Source organism: Neofelis nebulosa, chromosome 7, assembly GCF_028018385.1.
Source record: "Neofelis nebulosa isolate mNeoNeb1 chromosome 7, mNeoNeb1.pri, whole genome shotgun sequence".
Lineage (NCBI taxonomy): Eukaryota > Metazoa > Chordata > Mammalia > Carnivora > Felidae > Neofelis > Neofelis nebulosa.
Window position 1 is genome coordinate 137,070,680 of NC_080788.1, and position 24,544 is coordinate 137,095,223.

A 24,544-nucleotide genomic window follows, 5' to 3' on the forward strand; every position below is an offset into this window, starting at 1 on the left:
GTAGCCTCTCGCAGGGCTCCACAGTGGCCGCCCAGATCCTTTGCTGGCGCCCAGGGTTCCGATTCTGACACCACCAGCCAGGAGGCCACAGGCCACTAAGCGCTGCTTCCAAACTGACAGAAACTCGCTTAATTTACGTCAGGTTTAGGTATCATCTCCCTAATCAGGTTAGAAAGCCTGGAACAACAGAATCTGGTTTCTTCTGCTTCCCCTCCATCCCTCCAGCTTGCGGCACAGAGCCCCAGGCTGGCGGCCCACCCAGTAAACATCTGAGGTTGGAAGGGTTTGATCCAGCGCGGCTGGGAAATCATTTCTGAGCCCTAGGGGTCGGGGGCCGCGCGGAGCTCTGGTCTTGGAGGTGATCACCGCTGCTCACGGCAGCCACCTTTGGAGGTGGCCGCCGCAGCTTTCAATGTCCCCATCCTACGGTGCCATCCCAGCACGTTCCCTGGACGGCAGGTGGGGCGACTGGGGAGGGGCGGAGCCAGGCATGTCCCCTGACCACCACCGGGCCCTGCCTTTAGTTGAAGTCAGTGCTCATTTCACAGAGAACACCTCCAATCTGGGGACATTTTCATAATCGCTGCCTCACTGACTACAATCGTGACTGAGAACTCCTAGGTCAGCTGTGACGCGTAGCTACTGACCATATGGTGGTGGTTGTGGTGGCAGTAATAATAATAATAATAATAATAATAAGCTGGCATGATGGAAGGGTCACTCAGTGCTACACCTGTCATGACTCCCCAGGCACTACTGGTAAGGAAGAGCAGGGGACCACGTGTACACGCGTGCACACGCTCGGAGCAGGCGCCGCTCCAAGGGCACTGTGCCTGTCAGTTGCTCAAGCCTCACAGCAACTGCCACGTTTAAGCCTCAGAAGGAAAGCACACGGTGGGGCTGCTGGATTACTGTCACCGCAGACGGCCCCCTGGCCCGCAAGCAGATCATAAGTGCCTGACTCCCTGCGGTCAGTCACGGCCACGAGAATCAATGAGGCCATGGCACGCGTCACCCTGGGGCAGAAACTATGAGCCAGAGCGCGCTTCGCGGATTTCTCTTCCTTCTGCCGTGAGGACCGGTCTGCTGCCGCTCTGTCACCCCAGCTCTCAGGCGTGCAGAGCTCAGCCTGCCCTCTGACGACGTGGGCCCCAGGGTAGGAACAAGCCTGCGCTGAGTTGCAGGACCCGCCTGTTACTGCGGTGCGGCCGAGCCTGTCTGGACAGACCGGAGCAGGAAGGGCCTTGGAAGCCATCTCCTCTGACGTCCGAGGAAACCGGACTCTGAAGCTAGACTGGGAGGCAGCGGCAGGCCACACATGGGCCCCGGCAGAGGCCCCTGCCTGGCCTCCAAGGCCGTCAAGCCCACGTGGCCAGTGCTCTGAGCGCTGGTCACGGTCAACACACTCGGTCCTCCCGCAGCCCCGGGAGGCAGGGACTAGGACTGCCCCTATTTTACAGATAAGGGAACTGAAGCACAGGGGAACTTAAAAGACATTCCCAAGGCCAACCAGCAGGAAGCGGTGGGGAGAGCTCTGAACCCAGGCAACGGACTCCTGTGCCGGTATTCCGAACCGTTCTCCTCTGGGGGATAATAACAGGCCAGAGGAAGAAAAAGGCAAATCTGTGGGCTCCAGACATCTATGCACGAAGTGTACAAAGGGCTCCAGGAAAGGTATACAAATGACCAACGAGCACACGGAAAGATGCCTGACAGGATCGGCCATCATCAGGGAGACTTAAATCAAAACCACAAGATATTTAAGTCAAATTTAAATCAAAACCACTTCACCCCCGCTAGGATGGCTAAAGTCAGAGCTGGGTAAGTGCTGGTGAGGATGTGGAGAAAGCAAAACCCTTCTGCACTGCTGGTGGGCATGTGAAACAGTGCGGCTCTAGGAAAAACAGTCTGGTGGCTCCTGGATCGAGTAAACAGTTGCCACGTGGCCCAGCAATCCCCCTCCTGGGCATATATTACCAGAAGGAATGAGAATGTGTACATACAAGCTTACAAGTGGTATTCTTAACAGCCAGAAGATGGAAACCCGTCACCTGATACCTGGATACACGACGTGGTGTATCCAAATGGAAGCTTACAGCCATCAAAAGGAAGGAAGCACCATTTCGCACCACGACAGGGATGAACCTGGAAAACGTTATGCTAAATGAAAGAAGCAGTCACATGCGGTCCAGTGCTCTGTGATTCCGTTCCTATGAAAAGTCCAGAATAGGGAAATCTACAAAGACAGAAAGTGGTGGCTACTCAGGGCTGGGAGGGGAGGTGACGGTTAAAGATTTGGGGTTTCTTTCCAGGGTGAGGAAAATGTCCTAAAATGGACTGCACAGATCTATGAATACACTAAAACCCATCGATGATACACTTTAAGTGAGTGAATGGAATGGCATGTGAGTTCTATCTCAATAAACCGGTTTTTCAAGATGAGGGGTGGGGGGTGGGGAGCCGAGCTACTGAGAGTTGATTCAAAAAGCTGGTTCCTTTCAGGTAAAACAATCATTTAAAAAAACCAACTGTGCAAAGTGTGCCTTCTCTGCCTGCAACCAGGAGGCGAGGAAAGAGCTCCCTTCCCAGATCCATTTCATACAATCAAAGGGCTGCCGGGGACCTGAGAGGGGAGTGGGGCATTGCCCCTCATGGGCCTGTCGTGGGCCTGTGGTAGAGGCGCTCAGAGGATCACAGGGGCCCTGGGATGAGGACGGGGCAGTGCTGAGCCCCCAGGGGCATGATGAGCTCTGTCTTCACTGCAGAAACTGCCAGGCTCCAAAGACTATGGTGTCCTCACTACTCAGAGTTCATCTTGCCTTGGCAATTTCCCCCTCCTAAGCAGGCCCTCTCTCATTCCAGTGAAATCTGATCTTCTCACTCTAACCCCCGGCCTGCAGGATAAAGTCCAAGCTCCCCAGCCTGTTCCTCCTGCAGCTCCCCACACCCCAAGGCTTCCCCAGGCGCACCCACCAGGCAGCACGATCTGCCTCATGAGCCCTCCCTGTGTCCCGTTCCCAGCTGTCCCCTGGAGCCATTTGCTCCTTTCTCTGACCCACCAGGATGCCCTGCACAAAGCCAGCACCACAAAGCCAGCACCACAAAGCTCCTTCACTGCACAAACACACGGGCACAATTCCTACGTAGCAGGCACCATGGGAGGCAGTGAGGATAGCCGGTGAGCTCGGAGCAGATGCAATCCCCGCCCCTGCAACTAACAACCCCCAGGGGGACAGACAGACAGTAGGGACTGATAAAGCATGATGTGATTCCAAAGTGAGGGAAAGAAAAGCATAAAACTATGAGGGCCTGGGATGGCGGATATGTCCTTGGTGAGATAATCAGGGAGGTATCCCTAAGGAAGGGGCACCTGAGCTGAGAGCGAAGAAGGAATTTCAAGCACAAGAACAGCTTGTGCAAAGGCACTGAGGTGGCCAAGAGCTCAGAGCTTGAGGGGCAGGTGGGACAAGATGAAGATGTGGAGAGAGGCAACGGCCAGATCACACAGGCCTCGTGGGCCTTATTAAAAACTGAAGTCTTTGTTATGGCTGCAAAGAGACGGTACGTGGTTAGACACCAGGAGGTGATCAGATCTGGCTTTGCCCTAACTCATCACTCTGGCAGCTGTGAGGACAGCTCCTGGGTTCCTGCTCGGCCTCCCCGCGGGGCTCGGCCTCGCGTGGAAGGTGCTCGGCAAACAGCGTGTCGCACAAAGAACAGCTCCGGTATTCAGACTAGGGGTTCCGGGACTATCTGTGGAACACTTCACAATCTCCCAGCCTAATCAAGACAGGAGAAGAGGTGTCAGTTTAAACTCAAACCTCGTTTTTCCAAGCTCATTCAGGGAAAGCCCCAGGATGATCCTCCTAGAAAGCTCCACATGCCCCACAGAACACAATCACTGTAACCCTTCTGGGCAATTCTGGGGCTGGAAGGGGCAGCAGAAGGTCTGCCCCCAGCCCCTGTCCTGCCAGGTTTCCCTGGATGCCACAGTGAGAAGAAGGTTCTCCAAGCATCCCTGAGGAAATAGCTTCAGAGGCCAGGGCTCCCCTGAGCACGGGGACAGGGACCCTCCCACCACCGCAGCCCCACTTGCCAAAATGGGCAGGGCCCTCAAGGTCTGTGCACTGATACATGAATCTCAGGCAGAGAGACAGCAGCACCAGGCTGCTGGCTCCACATGAACCCTGGTGCAGAAAAACAACTGAATCATCCTGATAATTCTCCAAGCAAAGCTCTCTTGGGGCCAATATTAAAAAAAAAAAAAAAAAAGACTTAAGTAGTAGTTTCTATGGCAACCAGCTTTAGTGATCTGCAGTGAACCCCAGGCCCACACCCTCCAACCTGTCCTCAAAGGCAGCCAGGAAAAAAGCATAACCTCTCAGCTCTGAGAATGCCTTTCTATCCCAGGCTAGAGGCCTCATGGCAGCCTCCCGGGAGCAGAATGCCATAGGGCTGGTCAGAACACCTCAGACGCTCCTCTTCCTCGACTCACTTCTCCTGCACTCAAGTATTGCATCTGGAGAAGGCCCTTCAAGACAAGCCCCTTCTGGGGCAAACCATTATACTCTGTTTTCTTATTCACGACAAACTGCAGAAAGGCCAGCTTTGCAAACCCAAGCCCTGGGTTCTGCTTCCCCGCTATTGACCCTATGGTTCTTACCCACCCAAGCCAACATCTCCTTGTTAAAGTCCAGCATATATATTAAAACAAGAATCTGAAAACAAGGGACGTGACCAAGGTCAAGCGCCAGTTTATCGGGTCTGGCTCTGAATCCTATAGCAGAAGCGGGTGACCAGGTCAGCGCTGACAGTGACTTGATGGCAGGAGGGAGGCTGGAGTGTAGCCGACTGGGCCTCTCCCCTGGCCCTCACCCGGCGTCCCTTGGTCCATCTCTTCACCAGCCCCCGCCTGTCCCCTCTCTTCCTGGGGCCTCTGGAAAGCCCAGCCTGTCACCCTTTTCCCTAAAGGATTGTTCTCTTCACAAAGGAGGAAACGTCCTGGCCTTATCAGATATCCGGCTTCATGCTCGAGCACAGAGCACAGTGAAAATTTATCCCAAAAATACCAAGGCTGGAAGGTTATACTAAGGTCACCTCAGTCATCTGAGGGCTGGCCGAGCGTGTGTGCCCTGACTGGGACAGGCTCCAGGGAACCCAGTCAAGACTTCCCTGGGAAATGCACCCGGTGGCTGAAACCTCGAAGCCACACGTCCCCACATCCCACCCCCTCCCCCAGCCTTGCGGAACTTTCTCTTCTACCAAGAACACAACACAGGGGACCCAGTTCTCCTTCATGGTTTAGCCATCCCCTGCCCGGGATTGTGGGCTGTGCATGTGTTTATGGGAAGTGAGGGATGGGGATCCCCCCATGGGAGGTTGGTCAGGGCACTGAGGCAGGCTGGGGGCTACACCCTTGATCTAGGAGGACAGCAGGAATGTAACAGTGGTGGCCGTACTCAAGTCCGAGAGGCAGAAGCAGCTCCTTTATGCACACGGACGTTTACTTCTCACAGCAACCTGTCCATCCTAAGGAGCAGGAACTAGCAGCATCCCCATTTTACAGAAGAGGAAACCAAGGCTCAGGGAAGTCACGTCATCAAAGTGGCAGTTGACCTTCTACTAAGCACCTGCTGGGGCCCGAGCAGTGTCAGGTACTCCAGCTAACATCATACAAAGTTTTCCTGATCCTAATACCATTGTATAGATAAGAACACAGAGTCTCAGCAAGGTCACGGAGGAGCCCGAATGCGCCTTTCCCATGGCCTCCAGCCCTATGAAAGCGAGAGGGACTTCAGGTGGTCGGCAAGGCAAAGGCCCTGAAGGACGCAACATGGGGGCAGCACCCCCTCCCCCCGGGATGGGGGCCACCGGCAGGCCACACCTGCTTCTGGGCTGCTTGCACACAGGATGTGGGGATCTGTGGCCAAGCTGGCCAAGGAGGGGGTGAGAGTCACAGGGAAGCAAGTAGGGCCCTGGACACATGGAGGAAAGAAAATGCTGTCAGCAGGAGGGCTACCGTGTGGTGAGGAGACTAAGGAGAGTCCCCTTTGTCCTGACAGAGAAAGACAGGACGTCACATCTCCAATTATCACACGCTGACAAGTGCTCGCTCAAGCATCCCCTCCCGCTAGGGAGGCCCTCCATTCTGGCTGCATTTTCACTGATAATATGACTTTGTTTTTCGTAACCCTCGAGCTACTTTCCAGAGGAATGAATCACGGTCTTGTCTACGACAGAGAAAACCCAGGGCAAGTCAGCGGGGGCAAAGGCAGCACCTCCCGAGGTGGCGGGTGGGTCATCACGGGGTCAAGATCTGGGAGGCTGTGGGAGGAAATGGGACCGGGAGGAGGGACCAGCCAAGAGGATCCAGTCCACGCTCAGAGACAGGCACGCAGGGGTCAAAGCAGTCGGCACAGCGAGGGAGCTTCCCACCAAGGCAGGACTCGGGGAGCTAGTAAGGCTATTGTTATTTTTTTTAAGTTTATTTATTTACTTATTTTGACGGGGGGGGAGGGGGGGGGGCAGAGAGACACAGGGAGAGAGAAAATCCCAAACAGTCTCTGCACTGTAAGTTCAGAGCCTGATGCAGGGCTCAATCTCACAACTATGAGATCACGACCTGAGCAGAAACCAAGAATCAAATGCTTAACTGACTGAGCCACCCAGGCGCCCCAAGGGTGTTCTACTTCAAAGACCCCTAGGATTCCCTTTCTCAAAGCCTGGCAAGAGGGTCCCACCCCTCATGCCAACTCAGAACCACTGACTGTGACTGTATGTGCTGAGGGTGTGGGGGTCACATCTGGACTCCACAGTGCCCTGATCTACACAGGTAGAGAGCAGAGGGGGTGCCAACCATGCCCTGGATGGACCCCATTTTACACCCAAAGAGACCGAGGCCCTGGCAGGGAAGCACCTGACCCCAGGCCATGTGCTGGCAGCAACAGAACCATTACCACGGACTACTCAGCAAGACAGCTGCTACGGCTTTAGAGATGCACAGAGCCCTTCTCAGGCCTTCCCTCCTCACCATCCCTGCTCACCTGGAACCTGTGTACCAGCTCCAGGGACTGGCTGTCATTCTGGTCGGCTTCAAGGATGACATCCGTCAGCTTGTGGATGATGACGTCCAGGGGGCCTTGTTCCTCAATTGGCCGGCTAAGGTTCAGCTGCCAGGGGAGACAGAAGGACACCGAGAAAAAGAAGAACATCAGCACCTGGGCCAACTGTCCCCACCGTACTCCCCACCCCTCCGCCTGTCCCTGACGCACTGGGGAAACACGGACGGGACAGAGAGCACACACCCACGAAGATCCCAGACTCCTCCAGGGCAGGGCCCGAGCCCCATGCTACCCCGCTTATAGAAGACACACACATGAAATCGAGGCATCTACTGGTTAAGCAGGCATCACTACGAAATCGTTTTATAGAGAAAACGTATACTGAACGTGTCCCATCTGGTCCATGACCTGGATTTTTCAGGTAGGGAAACGAGGGCTCTGAAGCCACACAGCCGGGTCTAAACTGAGATCTAAGGAGACACGCTTCCCACGAAACTACAGTCTCAGCAAAGCTGTGATCTTCACGAACCAAAGAGGCGCTGCTTTCACAGGCCGGCAGCTTGCACTTCACACAGAAATCAGGGCTCATCACAGACACGGTGAGGGAGTGCGGGGCTGCCTGGAGCCCGTGAGGCGCAGCTGGCCCCGCTCCACTGGGGGCTGTGTTTATTTTTTAAAGAATGCGGGGTTAGGAAGATCACACCCCCAGGGAGCCAGAGCCGCCCAGCTGACAGACAGTCGGCATCACCTGACCCCAAGACAGGAGCACCTGCCAACAGCCAGGACGGCCTGACCCCGCGCTTCCTGACCCGCCAGATGTCTGCCGCCCGGCACACGGCCACCACCACCTGCAAGGCCGGTCCCTCGGAGGCAGCGGCGCCAGCCCGGCACCTGGCTGACCCCCTGGATGGCCTCAGGAGAGGCCAGAGAAAGCCACCGGCCCCACCCCTACACCCATCACCGCACAAGTGGGGCTCCCTCCAGGAGTCAAGGCTGACTGTTTCAAAGTTGCGAGTAGAGAAATTGCAGTGACGGCTGCACACGTTCACTCTGGGTGATAAAAACTACGTTTTCATGCTCCAACCATGGGGATAAGAGATGATTTTACAAATGAGGAGAGTGGGGAATATGGACTTTGGAAACCTCACTAGGATCGGCCAGCGGGAAAGTGGTGGTGCTCACAGGCACATGCGAGGCTGGGCTTGTCACTCAGTGCCCCCGGCCCCATCCCTGACCCTCCATGAGCCTTGGGAGGCTGTCCTCTAGTGCCACAACCACCTAGCGGCCCTGTCCTCTGGCCGAGTGGCCAACTGGAGGCACGTGAGAAGGGAGAGGGAAAAGTCTGGCTGTCTGTTCCCACTGTCCTCACGTCCCCGCCGTATTTCTGCCAATAGCCACCATCCCTGCCAAGCAGACAGTCCCTCCGCTGCCTCTGGGCCCCCGTACACCACCTTCCCTCCCCTTGTCCCCTCCGGCCTGGGGTGATGACAGCTTGCCACTCTTGGGGTGCCTCACCACATCCTGCTGGCTGCTTTGACCCAGCCCACACCTGTCATCCTCTCTTATTTAAACTCTTATCTAATTAAACCTTCAGAATGTACCAGCTCTTTCCTCATGGTATCCTTAACTCCTTGTTGCTGTTGTTTTTAATATCTGCCAGAAAAGATGTTAAGGGACTTCTCCTATTTAAAAAAAAAAAAAAATCCCAGGGCACCTGGCTGGCTCAGTTGGTTAAGTGTCCAACTCTTGATTTCAGCTCAAGTCATGATCCCACGGCTAGTCAGACCGAGCCCCACATCGGGATCTGTGCTGACAGTGTGGAGCCTGCTTGGGATTCTCTCTCTCTCTCTCTCTCTCTCTCTCTCTCTCTCTCTCTCTCTGCCCCTCCCCTGCGTGTGTTCTCCCCTCTTTCTCTCCCTCAAAAATAAATGAACATTTTTTTTAATCCCATGGATCTCACAATAATACTGAAAGAGACTCTTCCCACCCCATGGTGACTAGCCTGTATACAGAACAAAAAGTCAGACTAGCTGAGAAGCCGACCTTCCCTTCTAGGGCTCCTGGGTGGGAAGGGAAGCAGCACTTGCTATCCTCACATCAAGCCCCAGAGCTAAGGGTGACATTGTCACCATCACAGACCAGGACACCAAGAGCCCAAGGCACCCACTGAGTGGCCAGGCAAGGCAATGCGACTGGGAAGAGGCCCAGCTGGGGCCTGGATGGAGGCCAAACAGTAGCCCCTGTGGGCTCAGCCTGCAGCCGAGCTGCCCAGTGTCCTGGACCAAATGCACGAGCCCGGCTCATCATCCCCCCGGGCCTCAGTTTCCCCTTCGACAAACAGAGGAACTTGCAAGGACCCTTCTGGTTCTGTCTGTGGATTCGGTATTACATTCCCATCCAACTCCACTTCCCAGGAAACCAAAAAACGAGAAACAGAACTTGAAGGAAGAGACCAAAGCCGGTGGGAGGTGGTAACCTGGGCAAAGAACAGCAAATTCGCAAGAGATGCCATAGGCCCCAACCCATTTTTGCCGTAACCCGTGGCTCCACCATGACAGGTGCCACAAACAGGAGACCGATATTTTCAGACCAAGGCAGCTAGAAATAGAAGAGAACTGGGTCACATGGGAGATGCTGGGCTGTCGGAAGCTCCATCCCCACTCCTCCAAAGAGAAGCTTCCAGGTCTCCTGTGCAGTATGAGGGGACACAAATGTGTCCCTGTGGTTTTGGGGAAGGAGGTGGACAAGGGAGATACCCCTGGCTCGTCCCTGCCTGACATCAGCCTGCAGCCTGCAGACCTGACAGGCATGGGCTGTTTGGAAAACAAGCTCTCCGCGTTCCCGGCCGCTCCACTGAAGGTAAACAGTTGAGTTCTGGAAGCCAGCCACCTTCCTTTGTATATTTTCCAAGCATTTTTATGCCAGTAAAACCCTTTCACAAGAACGGCAACTTGGGACACACATCAGGCCTGGTCTGGTCCTGGCTCGGCCGTCTCTCTCACGGCAGCATCTCTGCTGAGGCCTGAGTGGAGCTGTCACTGGTTCCAGAAGGTTCCCCAGCACATCTTCTCCTCAAGTAGCCAGATAAGCCATGATCGCCCTAAGGGGTCTATCCTCCTACAAATGCCTCAAGGGGACTCTGGTCTCTCACTGCTGGCTGGGAAGGAGGAGGTGGGCACTCAGGCAGGGTCATGCTGGGAGAGGGGCTGGCTCCCAAGAAGCCAGGACACGGCAGAAGAGGGGACCCTGGTGGGCCAGGTTTCATTTCTCAAGATGGGGTGGGGAGGGGGGACTCAGGCAGAAGGGAACTCGTTCAACTGTCATTTTGTTTTTCTGACCACACTCTGCCTCCAGAAAAGGGAACTTTCCCAGGAACTTGTTCTCTTCTGCGGAAAGGGTCTGATCTGTCCCTCAGCCAGGAACAAGGATGTCTCAATGAAAGGGCTGCCCGCTGTGGCCAGAGGAGGTCTGTGGGTGCCATGCTTCCAAGTCACGCCATCCTGTGAGGCCAATGCGGGACGCTGTTCTGCACAGAGCTCAGAGCTCAGGATTCGGATGAAACAAGGACCCACTGTTTCCCTCAGCTACGTAGGCAGGAGGCTGACTGGAGATGGGGGGCAGGGGGCGCCGGGAGCAGTTGGGACAAAGGCCTGCAAACCCCAATGGCCGGAAAGTTACCTCTGACTCCCGAAGCAAGCAACCCAATCATGCCCAGCCTAGGATCCAAGGTGAGCTAGACTCTGACTATCCCCACGTCTCCCACCACCCGGTCTGGGAGGAAGGTGTGCATGGCAGAAGCCTGGAAGCCCCATCACAGCATCACAGCTCAGCTGCTCCCTTAAATCAGGGGATTTAACTGCTCTGCACCTCAGTTTCCACAAAATGAGGATGTTACCTTACTGGGCTATTTTGGGATTAGAACATCCCATTTATGGATGGGGCACAGGATAGATGTCCAGCAGGTGCATTAATACTGCTCTGGGTGCTTAGACAACTAAGCACCCGCCTCTGCCTACTCATTTGACAAGTATCCCCTGGGCACCTCCTGGGCACCAGATGCGGAGTCCCGGTGCTCCCCTCTCGAGGCTCTCTGTCAGTAACCCAGTGAGTGTCCAGCTCACTGTGGAAGCTGGCCCAAGCTATACAGCTACATGTCACTCCAGGCCCCACATGGGAGACGAGCTCCTGTGTCTGAGCCGCCCCTCTGCCCAGAATATCCCCTGGCCCCACGTCCCCTTGTCCCCACAGTGACAAGTCCCAGCTCCAAAGCTCAATCCTTTTCCAGGCTTCTCAACTCGTTCTACCCCAAACAGGAAGATTTAATGGCTCCCTGGTCTCACCCATATCCCTGGGACCTCCTGCGTATCCTTCAGGGACTGCTACCTAACTTCTAAATATAAAGTCCTTCCTGGGGCGCCTGGGTGGCTCAGTCGGTTGGGCGCCCGACTTCAGCTCAGGTCATGACCTCACAGTCCATGAATTCGAGGTCCGTGAGTTCGAGCCCCGTGACGGGCTCTGTGCTGACAGCTCAGAGCCTGGAGCCTGCTTCGGATTCTGTGTCTCCCTCTCTCTGGCCCTCCCCCGCTCATACTCTGTCTCACTCTCTCTCTCTCAAAGATAAACAAACATTAAAAAATATTAAAAGAAAATAAAATAAAGTCCTTCCTCTAATCCTGCCTCGTCCACCAGATCCTGAGATCCCCAAACACCAGGGCTGGGCCTGGCATCCCCAGGGAAGAGCTTGCTAATGTGTGCTAAACACAACCAGAAGTTCTGAAGAACACAGTGAACGATGCAGGCCTACCGGAAGGGGCATCCCGTGAAGCAGGGTGACGCTCTCCTCCTCAGGGGGTTACAAATGGCCTCCTGGAGGAGGAGGGAGAGAGCAAAATGGGACCTCCAGAGGTGGCTGGAGGAAGACAGGTGTAACGCAGGCCTACTGACACCTGTCAAGTCCAAATGCATCACGTGCCACAGGCTACCCTCTGCAGAAGGAGCTTGTCCTACGGCACTGACCCCTGAATGCCACTCTGGCAGGGGTGGCCCATGACCACCCCTCTCTCGTGCTGCATCTGCAGGCTGGAAACAGGGGATCCTAGGGAGCCAGGCACCTCCCACGACCACAGTTGTGCTGTGGGGTGAACACCTAATAAATCTCGAGTGTGTTAAGGCAAAATCTGTAGGTTGTAGGCTGAAAGTCTGCCTCCCCGAATATAGTCCCCAAGGACAGTGTGTGTGTGGAGTGAGGAGAAGGGCCCCCCAAGATGAGAACAGGGCGGGGAGCTCACCTAAACTTCCACACGTGCTTCCCTGACAGGATCGATAAGCAGCCAGATATAACAAAAATGTAAAACCATCTCTGGGGCTCATCAGGGAGGCCGGGGACCCGGGGAAAACTGGCTCCCAACCCATGCTGGGGCCGCTCATCCTCTCTGGATACGAGATGCAGGGTGTCCTATGACCTCAGAAGCCTGGGCTGCTGAAAACAATCTACGCCTCTCTGAACGGTCAGACGGGCTGCAAGTGCAGCCCACGTGGGAGTCGGACAGGCTTAAGGACCTGGATCCTCCCGGAACCTCAGCTTCACGGTTCAAAGACCCATTGTCCTGTGGCCAGGACGCAGCTCTCGCCCACTTGCTCTGAGCTGGGCCCTGTTCTAAGCACTTTACACATATAGCTTATCATGTAGTTCTTGCAACAGCCTGAGATGGGGACCCACTATAGGCACAGAGATTGAATAACACACCAAGGACTCACAGCGCACACAGACTCTTAACCATTCCCAGCCAACAGCACGGTGGTGAAACAACCCCGTGGGACTCCCTGGGTGTTAGCACGGTCTTTTGTTCTAATGACACACAGCTTGGGGGCCTCCAGATGAGGGCTGGTCACCAGAAAGACCAAGCCATGATGAGAAGTCTGGAAGTTTCAGCCCCATCTCCTGTCCTCCAGCAAGAGGAGAGGGGCTGAAAACTGAGCTGATGATCGATCATGCCAACATGATGAACACTCCATAAAAAGCCCAAAGGTACGGGGCTTGGGGAGCGTCGGTGAACACACGGAGGTGCTAAGGGGCTCCGAGAGGACAGGGAGAATCCACATCCTTCCCCACACACCTTGCCCTGCACGTCTCTTCCACCTGGATGCTCAAGTAGGTCCTTCATCATATCCCTTTATAATAAACCCAGCAAACAGGAAGTGAATTGTTCCTGGGTTCTGTGAGCCACTCTAGCAAATTAATCAAATTAATCAAACCTGACAAGGGGGTCCTTCCAACTGAGAGCCGGCTGGTCAGGAACACGGATGACAAGCTAGACTGGAGAGTAGCATCTGGAGGGTGGGAGCCAAAGGACAGTCTTGTGGGACTGAGCCCTTTGCCTGTGGGATCCAACACCACGCCCCGGTAGAGGGCATCAGAACTGGGTTACATTGCAAGACACCCAACGGGGGTTATGGCACTGCTTGGTGTGGGAAAACATTCCCGCACACCTAGTGTTAGAAGCGTTTTGATTGTGAAGAAGTGTGATGACAGCAAACGAGAAACACGGGAGGTGCGTTTTCCCTACTCGATAGCACAATCCATAAATACCAGCTATTACATTTCCCTATTCTCATTCTTCACATGACTGCTGACCAGTGGAAATTTCCCTGACTTTTCTATCAAGAAGGACTCAAATACAAGTCAGAATTTGAATTTTGCAAAGCTAGGTCACTTGTACTGACTCACATTAGACTTCAAAGTGCTTGCTCCCACAGTAAAATGTATGGTCATTGTTGATGATGATGAACATTTACAAAGTTCTGACTTTGGGCCACATACTACGCTAATAAGAGCCCACCACGTAAGGTACAGATGAGGACACTGAGTCACAGAGAGGTCAAGTAACGTGCTCGGGGTCATGGTTACAGCTGCATGAGACTCGCATCTCTCTCCTGCCAAAGCCAGACAATTAACCTCTAAACCAAAGGGTGTCCTGGGTGCCTGGGGCTTTCCTTCCATCCCGTTTTCCCTTAATCCACCCCTGCAGAGTGGTATGGTTTCAGCAGTGACTTCCGATCGAAGTCACTAGATGAAAAGTTTTGTCTCAACCAAGGTCCAGACGAAACAGCCCGGATGAAAGGCGAGGGGGCGTCAGTCTGTTTTATTCCTCTGCACTCTCCATGGGTCTGGGCATCTGGGATAGAGCGGCCATCTCCAACACTTAAAGCCTCGCCACGCAGGGGGCAGGTCTCCGCGGAAGGAAAAGTCGGGTCTGGTGCCTCACGGTCAGACTTCAAATGGGAACCTGGCCTCGGAGGATGCAGCGCGGGTCGTGCATTTCTTCAGCAGGATTGGTCCCAAAAGACAAGTTTGGGACTCCCCAAGCCTTTTCTCGGGGAGAAAAGACTGAAGGCTTTTCCCCAGCAAGGGCAGCTCTCACTCCCAAAGGAGCTCAAAGTGGCCCTCAGAGAGGTCAGGAGCTGGAGGGCACGTGGGGCTGACCACCAAGACCAGCAGGCAGGGTCAAGGACAGGGCTGGTCACCCCAGTAGCTCCTGCCCCAGGAGGAGGAGAGGAACTGTCACCAACACTCCCTGACCCGATTCCCCAGTTTCTTAGTAACTGGTTTCCAGTTACTGGGTAATAAGAAACAGCGATCTGGTTAAGGCAGAAGAGTGAATAACCTTTCTCCCCTAGGAGATGAATGAGGAGCCAAAGTTGACTAAATGGAACCATGACAAATGTACCTTACAGTTCCAAAGTTCTGGCCATTTGCAAGCTGACTTTATTTCAAAGAGCCAAAAAGCTTATACCCACTCAGCAAGCGTGATTCCTTAAGAACAAGGCTGACCCCAGGTTCTCAGGAGCTAAGAAAACCCTGGCCCTGACCCAATGCCAGGGAGCCAGGTTCAAGAGTAGATTAAAAAGATAAACACACCCATGCCCTTTGACCCAGTAAGCCAACTCCTGGGAAGCTGGCCTAAGAAAAAAAGTCAACAGGTGGAAAATCACTCCTGGCCCAGGAACATTCGCTGAGGCCACACTGACAAAAGGCACAGGACACAGAATACATGTCCCCAAACGGGGGACTGGATAGGTAACAACAGGCACCCCCACACCAGAAGACACTGAAGAATTACTAGATGGACAAGGCCTCAGGGAGACAAGTGTGAAGGTGTGTCCCAACCATGTGAACCCACACTTCCTATGGACAAAGCTGGAAAGGAAACCCGAACACGAGAGGATCCTGGGCATAGAGGAGTCATTGTGGGTCTAAAGCCCATCTGGGAACATGGCAGGATGTACTTCCTGATTCCCTTGCAACTGGGCCCAATCACGTGACTGTTCTGGCCAATGACCTGTGAGGTGGCGAACCGTCACCTCCTGGCAGAACATTTACCTGCAAGGGCCAGAGCCTCCAGTACCCTCTCTTTCCCGCTGGCACAGCAATAGCGATGTTCAAGGGGGAGCCTTGATCTCTGAGCAATTATGAACAGAGGCCCCAGCTGCCTCCCCATGAGTGAGACATAACAACCCCCCTGTTTTAGGCTGCTAAGACTTGGGGTTGTTAACACAGCACACCCTAGTCCTAAATTTTCTCTTTTTCATTTGTTCAAACAGCAGTGGTGGAAGGGCAGGGGAAAGGGGGAGAAAAGTAAATGAAAGCAAATAATAACTTACAGGTAACCTATCAGGTTGAGACTGGGCTTTTTTTTTTTTTTTTAAGTAATAATTCAGTATTTGGATGCAATATGACAACAGGAATTTATCCTGTAAGGGGGAAAGATTCAATGTCCAATCCTCTAGGATTGGAAGGGAGAAATCTTGAATGGACCCACACCATGAAGTGGCTGCTCTCCAGCACCCCAGAAAAGTCCACCAACAGTCCCCTAAACTGCCCAAGGAGTCCCTTGACCCTCTGTAGCTCAGCTAAACAGGCTGCTTCCAACTCGCTACGGTTCACAGTGGTGGCTGCTGGCAGGAGTCAGGGCAGTGGAAACGAGACCCTCCCATTTGGTGCCAGGCACCAGCCTGGTCCTGTCCTGAGGAAAAAGCTCGAACCAAGACTGGCAAAAAAGAAAGAAAACAGCATGAAAAGGGCTGGCAGATCTGGGCCCAGGGGAAGAAGAGTCAAAGGCCATGTTAACAACGGCTGACTGCAGAGAGTCAGGATGGGGGGTGGGGGGGTCCCCCACTCAATCCCCTGTCCCCAGTCCAGAGGAGGAAACCCAGAGTCCCCTTGTCCTTAGCACACCCTGCTTTCCTGCAGGCCAATTCTCTTCCTGAGCCGCCAGAAGCTCAGAGGCATCCCGCACCCACCCCAGGCAGAAGGGCGCAAAGGTTTCCAGCCCAGGGAGGGTTCTTCCCTCACCTCCCTCAGCGTGCTTCCCCACCTGCAGAGTGAGGAAAGAGGTAAAGAGACATCCTTCCTAAAACCATCACCAGCACGCCACGAGGAGACAGGCACGGGCTCCCTGTGTGAACGGACCTGTACACAGTGCACAGATGTCAGTCATTAGGATGTTCCTCCTTACGGGAGGCTGAATTTTCTCTAGGTCCAAGTTAAGCCTCTCCTGCCTTGTTTGCCTCTCTGCCAGCTCAATCCTAATAATCACCACCACCAGGACCCGTAGGACATCCCAGGCGCTGTGCTAAGCACCTCACAACCCATTCCATCTCATCCTCACAATGTCGCTAGGAAGCAGGGGTGGCTGTCATCACCAGGCAGATGCGGCAAGGAAGGTTCCAGGAGGCAAAGGCAGCTGTCAAAGGTTATATAAGCAGTAAGCAAGTGGGGGACATAGGTCTCCACCTCCCTCCCCCCAGTCCCTATGGCTCCAGGACAGGTGTTCCTAAGCCCTCTGCTTTCCTTAGGAAGTGGAGTGGCCAGAGAGATATCTTTCCTCAAGGTGACAGCAATGGGCTGCGGTGGCTGCAATGTGATCTAAGACACAGTCTGCAGGCCACTCCCACCCACCGGGACTGGAGGCAGGACTGTGTCTGCCTGGGGTCACCACAGACAGGTACATGGTCTTGCCCACGGCTCCAAAAAGAGCAAAATAAATGTGGAAGTTAATATATGAAAATTGTGGCATTTGAAAATAGGGGATAAAAGATGGACTATTAATAAACGTCCTGGGGTAATTCAATATCCATCTGGAAAAAAGAATACATGGAGATGCACACCTCCTATCTTCCACATAAATAAATTCTAAGTGCAAAGAATTGAAGCAAGCAAAGATTTAGTGATAAAAAAAAAAAAACAAGCTGAAAACAGAAATACCTGGAGAAACCACGAGAAAATTTAAGAAATACTTTGGGGCTGGCATAAGAACAGACACTCAGATCAATGGAACAGAACAGAGAACCCAGAAATGGACCCACAAGCGTATGGCCAGCTAATCTTTGACAGAGCAGGAAAGAATATCCAATGGAATAAAGACAGTCTCTTCAGCAAGCAGCGCTGGGAAAACTGGACAGCGACGTGCAGAAGAATGAACCTGGACCACTTTCTTACCCCAGACACAAAAATAAACTCAAAATGGATGAAAGACCTAAATGTAAGACAGGAAGCCATCAAAATCCTCGAGGAGAAAGCAGGCAAAAACCTCTTTGATCTTGGCCGCAGCAACTTCTTACTCAACACGTCTCCGGAGGCAAGGGAAACAAAAGCCAAAATGAACTACTGGGACCTCCTCAAAATGAAAAGCTTCTGCCCAGCGAAGGAAACAATCAGCAAAACTAAAAGGCAACCGACAGAATAGAAGATATTTGCAAATGACATATCAGATAAAGGGTTAGTATCCAAAATCTATAAGGAACTGATCAAACTCAACACCCAAAAAACAAATAATCCAGTGAAGAAACGGGCAGAAGACACGAATAGACACCTTTCCAAAGAAGACATCCACATGGCCAACTGACACTTGAAAAAATGCGCAACATCACTCATCATCGGGGAAATACAAATCAAAACCACCACGAGATACCACCTCACCCCTGTCAGAATGGCTAACATTAACAACTCGGGCAACAACAGATGTTGGCGAGGATGCGGAGAAAGAGGATCTTTTTTGCATTGTTGGTGGGAATGCAAGCTGGTGCGGCCACTCTGGAAAACAGCATGGAGGTTCCTCAAAAAACTAAAAATAGAACTACCCTACGACCCAGAAATTGCACTACTAGGCATTTATCCAAGGGATACAGGTGTGCTGTTTCGAAGGGACACAGGCACCCCATGTTTATAGCAGCACTATCAACAATAGCCAAAGCATGGAAAGAGCCCAAATGTCCATCGATGGATGAATGGATAAAAAAGATGTGGCATGTATGTATGTATGCATGTACGTATGTGTGTGTATAGATAGATAGATAGATAGATAGATATAGATATAGACATAGACATAGATATAGATACACACACACACACACACACAAACACACACACAAAATAGAGTATTACTCACCAATCAAAAAAGATGAAATATTGCCATCTGCAACTAAGTGGATGGAACTGGAGGGTATTATGCTAAGTGAAATTAGTCAGAGAAAGACAAAAATTATATGACTTCACTCATATGAGAACTTTAAGAGACAAAACAGATGAACATAAGGTAAGGGAAACAAAAATAATATAAAAACAGGGAGGGGGACAAAACAGAAGAGACTCTTAAATATGGAGAACAAACAAGGTTGCAGGAGGGGTTGTGGGAGGGGGGCTGGGTTAAATGGGTAAGGGGCACTAAGGAATCTACTCCTGAAATCATTGTTGCACTAGATGCTAACTAATTTGGATGTAAATTTTAAAAAATAAAATTAAAAAAAAAAAAGAAAAGAAATGCTTTTGGGCATTAAGAATCAAAAAATGAAAACATCAGGGGTACCTGGGTGGCTCAGTCATCCTACTCTTGATTCTGGCTCAGGTCATGATCTCATGGTTCCTGGCTTCGAGCCCCGCATCGGGCTCTGTGCTGACAACGCAGAGCCTGCTTGGTAGCAAAATCACCTCGAGTCAGGTGAAAAGGGTCACAAAGTGAGGATGTTACATAGGTGTCATCACCGCGCCATGGGTGCCTTTGCTCCTACCTGGTGGAGGTGCCAGTGTCAGCCCACTTGGCTGGGGAGCTTCTGTGGAGCGGACCGTGGCATACTGCGTGGGCAGCAGGCAGGATGGAAAAATCTAGAATCCAGGCCCCTGACACACTCAAAAATGCCTCCACTATTTTCATATGTTAATTCCCATATATTTTTTTTAAAAATCCCTGTGTGTGTGTGTGTGTGTGTGTGTATTTTTCTTTTCTTTTTTTTTTTTTCTTTTTTTTTGCCCTTTTTGGATTCTCCATGAATTTGTATAATCTGGCACCAATACCACAGTGGTTTGGCTTTGTTTCATTTCCCCGCCCATGCTATTTTAATTACAGTATCTGTAGGATATGGTTTAATACCTAGAAAAGCTAGTTCCCCCTCACTCTTCTTTTTTTGGAATGTCCCTGAGAGTCACGCTCATTTCTTTTTGTCTACATGCCTTCTAGAATAGGACTGGGACTGGGGGTGAGTTACATTTACAGACGATTTAGAGAAAACTCATGGTTTGATGTTGACTTGTCCTACCGAGAAGAACACGGTATGCTGTATTTGCAGCTCACATCACCAACGTCTATTTTTTTCATATATAATAAGCTCCAACAAACTGCTAAGAAAGAGACAACGCTATAGAAATTACAATGAACAAAAGATACGTTCAGACATAAGTAAAGAAAAGAAAAGAAAAATGGCTCCAAATGTATAAATGTTAAAAATGCTAAACGTCACACAGAAGACAAAAGGGAATTACCACTTTTTGTATTTTGTGCACCATATTGGCTAAAGTCTGAGAAACTGATAAAACACTCTTGGGGTACGGGGAAACAAGCGCTGAAACCCCCGGCGGTGGGGAGTGCAAATTCGAATCATCTCAACAGGAGGCAAGTTGGGAGTATCTTGTCTCAATTTTAAGTCGCCCTCTGGTCAGCAGGTCCAACTCGAGGAACTGATCCCAGGTGAAGTGCTAGGTTAGGCATTGCTGTTGCATTTGCTATGCGTGGCTGCACAGCAGAGGAGGAGGAGGACAAGAAGAAGAAAGGAGGAAGGAGGAGGGAGACGGAGACACAAGTCCACCAAGAGGGGCTGCTTGAGGCACCAATGGTAACCCTGAACGTGGAACACTACACAGCCATAAAAAAAGGAACGGGGAGTGTCTTCCGTACTGAGGAGAGACCTCCAAGAAGGTACAGATCACCAAGTACAGAGTGCTACAATGGGGAGCGTATCTTAACGAAGTTCACAAGAAACTGGTCAGAGTGGCACTCTCCGGAGAGAAGAACCAGGAGCCTTTACCGGGAGCAGTTGCGAGCTTTTTCATTTCCAACCAGTGACATGTATCTTTACGTAAATTTTTAAATTACCAGGTAAGCAGCATGTATAACAAGCACGTGTTCGCAGTCGGACCTGAATCCAAATCCAGCCAATATCTAGCATACACTGAGCACCTGCTGTGTGCCAGACTGCTGTAATAAGCACTTTACATGAATTAGCCTCACAACCACCTGTGAGGCAAGACGATTATTATTCCCGTCACACAGATGAAGACCCCAAGGTTTGGAGAAGGTGAACAACCGGCCCCGTTCACACAGCTAATCAGGGAGGAACCAGGATAGGCCACCAGGGAGACAGAGGAGCCAGACAGCTGGAGAAGCGGACTCCAGAGACTACGGCTCTGAATGCCCACGACACAGACAATTCAACAACGTGCACGTGGACAACCGCGCACACACGCCCTCTCATTACTAATCGCCCAGGTCCTGGAACACACACACACACCCAGTCAGCAATGGGACCGCCAACTGCAAAGGGCAGTGGCCTCCATTGCCACCTGGCCCCATCCCCAACTCAGACATGGTAACTGCTCATTCCCAGCCGTGTCCATCCAACCAGCCTGGTTTGGTCAAGAGCAGCAAGGGGTCCACTGGAAAATTCCCCCCACTCACTGTGTGGGGTGTCAAAGCCGGAGGGAATCCCCCCGCCCTCTTCTCCTCACACACTGGTGTCAGTGCATTGTCACCCAGGGAGCCGCGGAGAAGGAGGAGCTAGTTCTTGGTTTTCCACAATTAGAGGACGTCAGCGGGAACCTGCAGCACCGTGTGCCCAGGCTAGGGGAGCTCAGATCTCTGAAGACCGGTGCAGCTTCCCCCGACTTCATCCATGTCACTAGAGAGAAGGACTCCAGGATGAGAGTCACACGATAGAGGCAACCCACAGCCTGGAGTTACTTTCCAGAGAGACCACGAGACTCCGTCAGAACGTGACACAAGCAAGAGATAGAACCTTCACTGTGTTAAACCTCTGAGACATCGGGTTTGTTACAGTGGCTCAGCTTGGCCTCTGTTGACAAACACACCCAGCCAGGAAAATCTCCGCCCAGGACATCTGTCACCGTGTGCCAAATGCCAAGTCTCTGGTGCTGGGGACAAACGGAGGAAGGCAGGCAGTTGTGGGCAGAGCCTGGGCCTTCCAGTCAGTGACCTCCAATCCCTTCCAGCCTCCGTTTCCTCATCTATAAAATGGAGCCAACGACACCTGCCTCCGCATTCGACGAGACAGGGGTGGTGAAGCCCAGACCCATGCCGGGCCCACGGCAGGCCTTCTAGAAAGCAGGATCCCAAGGAGCAGGCCACCAGCTCTCCCTTCCTGGAGATTTTTCTGCTCTCAGTGCCACCAGACCCTCATCAGTCTCAGTTTTTGCTAGCTCCTGATGCCACCAGTAACTGCCATTCAGGTGCAGAATGGACTTTCCAAACACTCTGGTTCCCAAGCGTGGTGCTTACACGACTGATGAGTTGCAGAAAAAGACTTCTCTGTGGCCTGTCCATCCTTGCCAAGGTCAGGAACTGTGTCCTACTCCTCCCTGTGACTCCGCATGGCCTTGGCACAGTGCCTGGCTATGCCAGGGGTCAGCAAACATGAATCCCTGAGGCTGAAGACTCATAGCATCCATTCACCCACCATCCATGCACACCATGTTTATTGAGCGCTTATAAAACCACCCCTCCATGTACATGTTATCCACATTCTCCATTAAAAAAAAAAATGAGACAGAAAGGGGCATCTGAGTGGCTCAGTCAGTTAAGCATCTGACTCGGTTTCAGCTCAGGTCATGATTTCATAGGTTCGTGGGATCAAGCCCTGCATCAGGCTCCACGTGGACAGCACAAGCCTGCTTGGGATTCTCTCCCCCTCTCTGCCCCTCCCCTGCTCCCGTGCAAGTGCACTCTTGCATTGCACTCTGTCTCTCTGTCTGTCTCTCAAAATAAATAAACTTAAAAAAAAAAAAAAAGAAAACAAGACATAGAGAGATTCACTTGGCCTAGATCACTGCCAATAGGGGGCAGGCCCAAGGGATTTCTGACCACAAACTCTTACCCACCCCTTTCCCCATGGCCATCACACCTCATTCTGTCTTGAGCAGACCGATCCACCGAGGGCCTGGACCCCCAGGGCCTCCAAGCTGAGTAAGCCTGTGTTGGGCTGGGGGAGGGGAAGTGCTCCACGGCATTTCTTCAAAGACTCCTCAAGTCCTGTGTGGCCCCAGAAACAAGCTGCAGACACTCTGAGGCGGGGGCGGGGGCGGGGGGTGAGGGGGTGGTTTGGACAGTCAAGGGAGCCTCCGGGTGATGGAGCAATCAAGGACATACAAGCCCAGGGAATGGACGAGATGACATGGACACCTGGTTCCAGCCCCAGGACATACACCTTGCAGAAAGAGATGGGGCTTCCATGGAGTCCGAGAGGCCTAAGGGCTATACAGCAACTGTGTCTTTAGCCAAACCAACAGGCTCCAACCTCTGGGTGCCAGAGACGTCAGGGCTCCAAGCACAACACAAAGGGGCACAGGGAAGAGCTGCCACAGCTCAGCTGCTCGCACGGCTTCCTAGGCCTGAGTCTTGTCCTCCCAAGCAGATCATGTGCATCTCGAGAGCCCCTGACTCTAGGTGTCTAAGCTGAGCATAATGCAGGACGGAAGAGTCACCAGCCTCTCTGAGACTGAGTCTCAGAGACCCAAGAAGGTGGATAAAAAGGGGCACGTGGGTGGCTCAGTCGGTTCAGTGACTGGCTCTTGATTTCGACTCAGGTCATGATCTCAGAGCTGGTGAGTTCAAGCCCCGCGTCCGGCTCTGCGCTGACAGTGCAAAGCCTGCTTGGGATTCTCGGTCTTCCTCTCTCTCTGCCCCTCCCACTCTCTCTCTCCAAAGTAAATAAACTTAGGGGTGCCTGGGTGGCTCAGTCAGTTAAGCAGCCAACTTCAGCTCAGGGCATGATCTCGTGACTGATGAGTTCAAGCCCCACATCGGGCTTTGTGTTGACAGCTCAGAGCCTGGTGCCTGCTTTGGATTCTGTGTCGTCCTCTCTGCCCCTCTCCCGCTCATGCTGTGTCTCTGTCTCAAAAATAAACAAACATTAAAAATATGGGGCGCCTGGGTGGCTCAGTCGGTTGGGCGTCCGACTTCGGCTCAGGTCATGATCTCGCGGTCCGTGGGTTCGAGCCCCACGTCAGGCTCTGTGCTGACAGCTCAGAGCCTGGAGCCTGTTTCAGATTCTATGTCTCCCTCTCTCTCTGACCTTCCCCCATTCATGCTCTGTCTCTCTCTGTCTCAAAAATGAATAAACGTTAAAAACAATTTTTTTAATAAAAATAAATTATAAATGGATAAATAAATAAACTTAAAAAATAAAGAAGGTGGACAAAGAAAGGAGGCCCATACACAAGCTTCAGCACTCCTCGTCCGACCATCTCCCAAAGCTAAAAGCCTGAGCTCCCGTGAGGTACGGGTCTCCATCTGAGCTCCCAGCCAGACGAAGTCAAAGGCTCCCACCCCCCTGCCAGGCCCCCCCAACTGCGCTCTCCTGTCACTTCCTACGGGAGATTTCAGACCGAGCCCTACTGCCGGACCTGGATCCCAACCTCCGTCCCACATAGTAAACTTGAAGTTGGTGCCCAACGCATTTGCACCCTCCTCCTGACCCACCAAAGCCTCACACGAACGGCATGATCAGATACACGTGGTGACTGAGGCGCGACAGAAGCAGCACCCCGCGGGCTACCAGGGTGAACATGTGTTTTCAGCGGAAACTGGTGGGAAAACGCAAAAATAAAACGAGGGGAGACGCGCCCCGTTTGACAAAGTCTCAGAACATCGAGAATGTAGTAACAGCAATCCTTGCTTCTGCTCTTTCAGATTTAAATAAAAGAGAATCCGCTACCAGTTCACGAATCACACGTAAAGGACTGTCCTTTAGTCTGTGGTTTTCTTGAAATCTCGGTTCGTGTGGGCGGTAAATGGGGACAAGAGTATCTGCTTCACAGGGCTGTGTTTTCATCCATCTGTTCATTCACTCCCCCATTCATTCATTCATTCATTCGTTCGTTCATTCCTGTAAGTGAACACTTTGTGCCTGGCATTGTCCAG

The 24,544-nt window shown here is 52.4% G+C and overlaps 1 protein-coding gene across 3 annotated transcripts in view; it reads right to left on the reverse strand.

Annotated features, from left to right (window-relative positions):
- ITPK1 (inositol-tetrakisphosphate 1-kinase) overlaps positions 1-24,544 on the reverse strand; it is a 179,845-nt gene that overhangs the window by 66,744 nt on the left and 88,557 nt on the right. For 2 of the 3 annotated variants that reach the window (XM_058740110.1, XM_058740111.1), the window contains one exon: positions 7,044-7,169. In XM_058740110.1, coding sequence (XP_058596093.1) covers positions 7,044-7,169 — 126 coding nt within the window. Of the gene's footprint in view, positions 1-5,459; positions 5,484-7,043; positions 7,170-24,544 lie in introns of those variants that run through there. The other variant, XM_058740113.1, reaches the window with a different exon arrangement.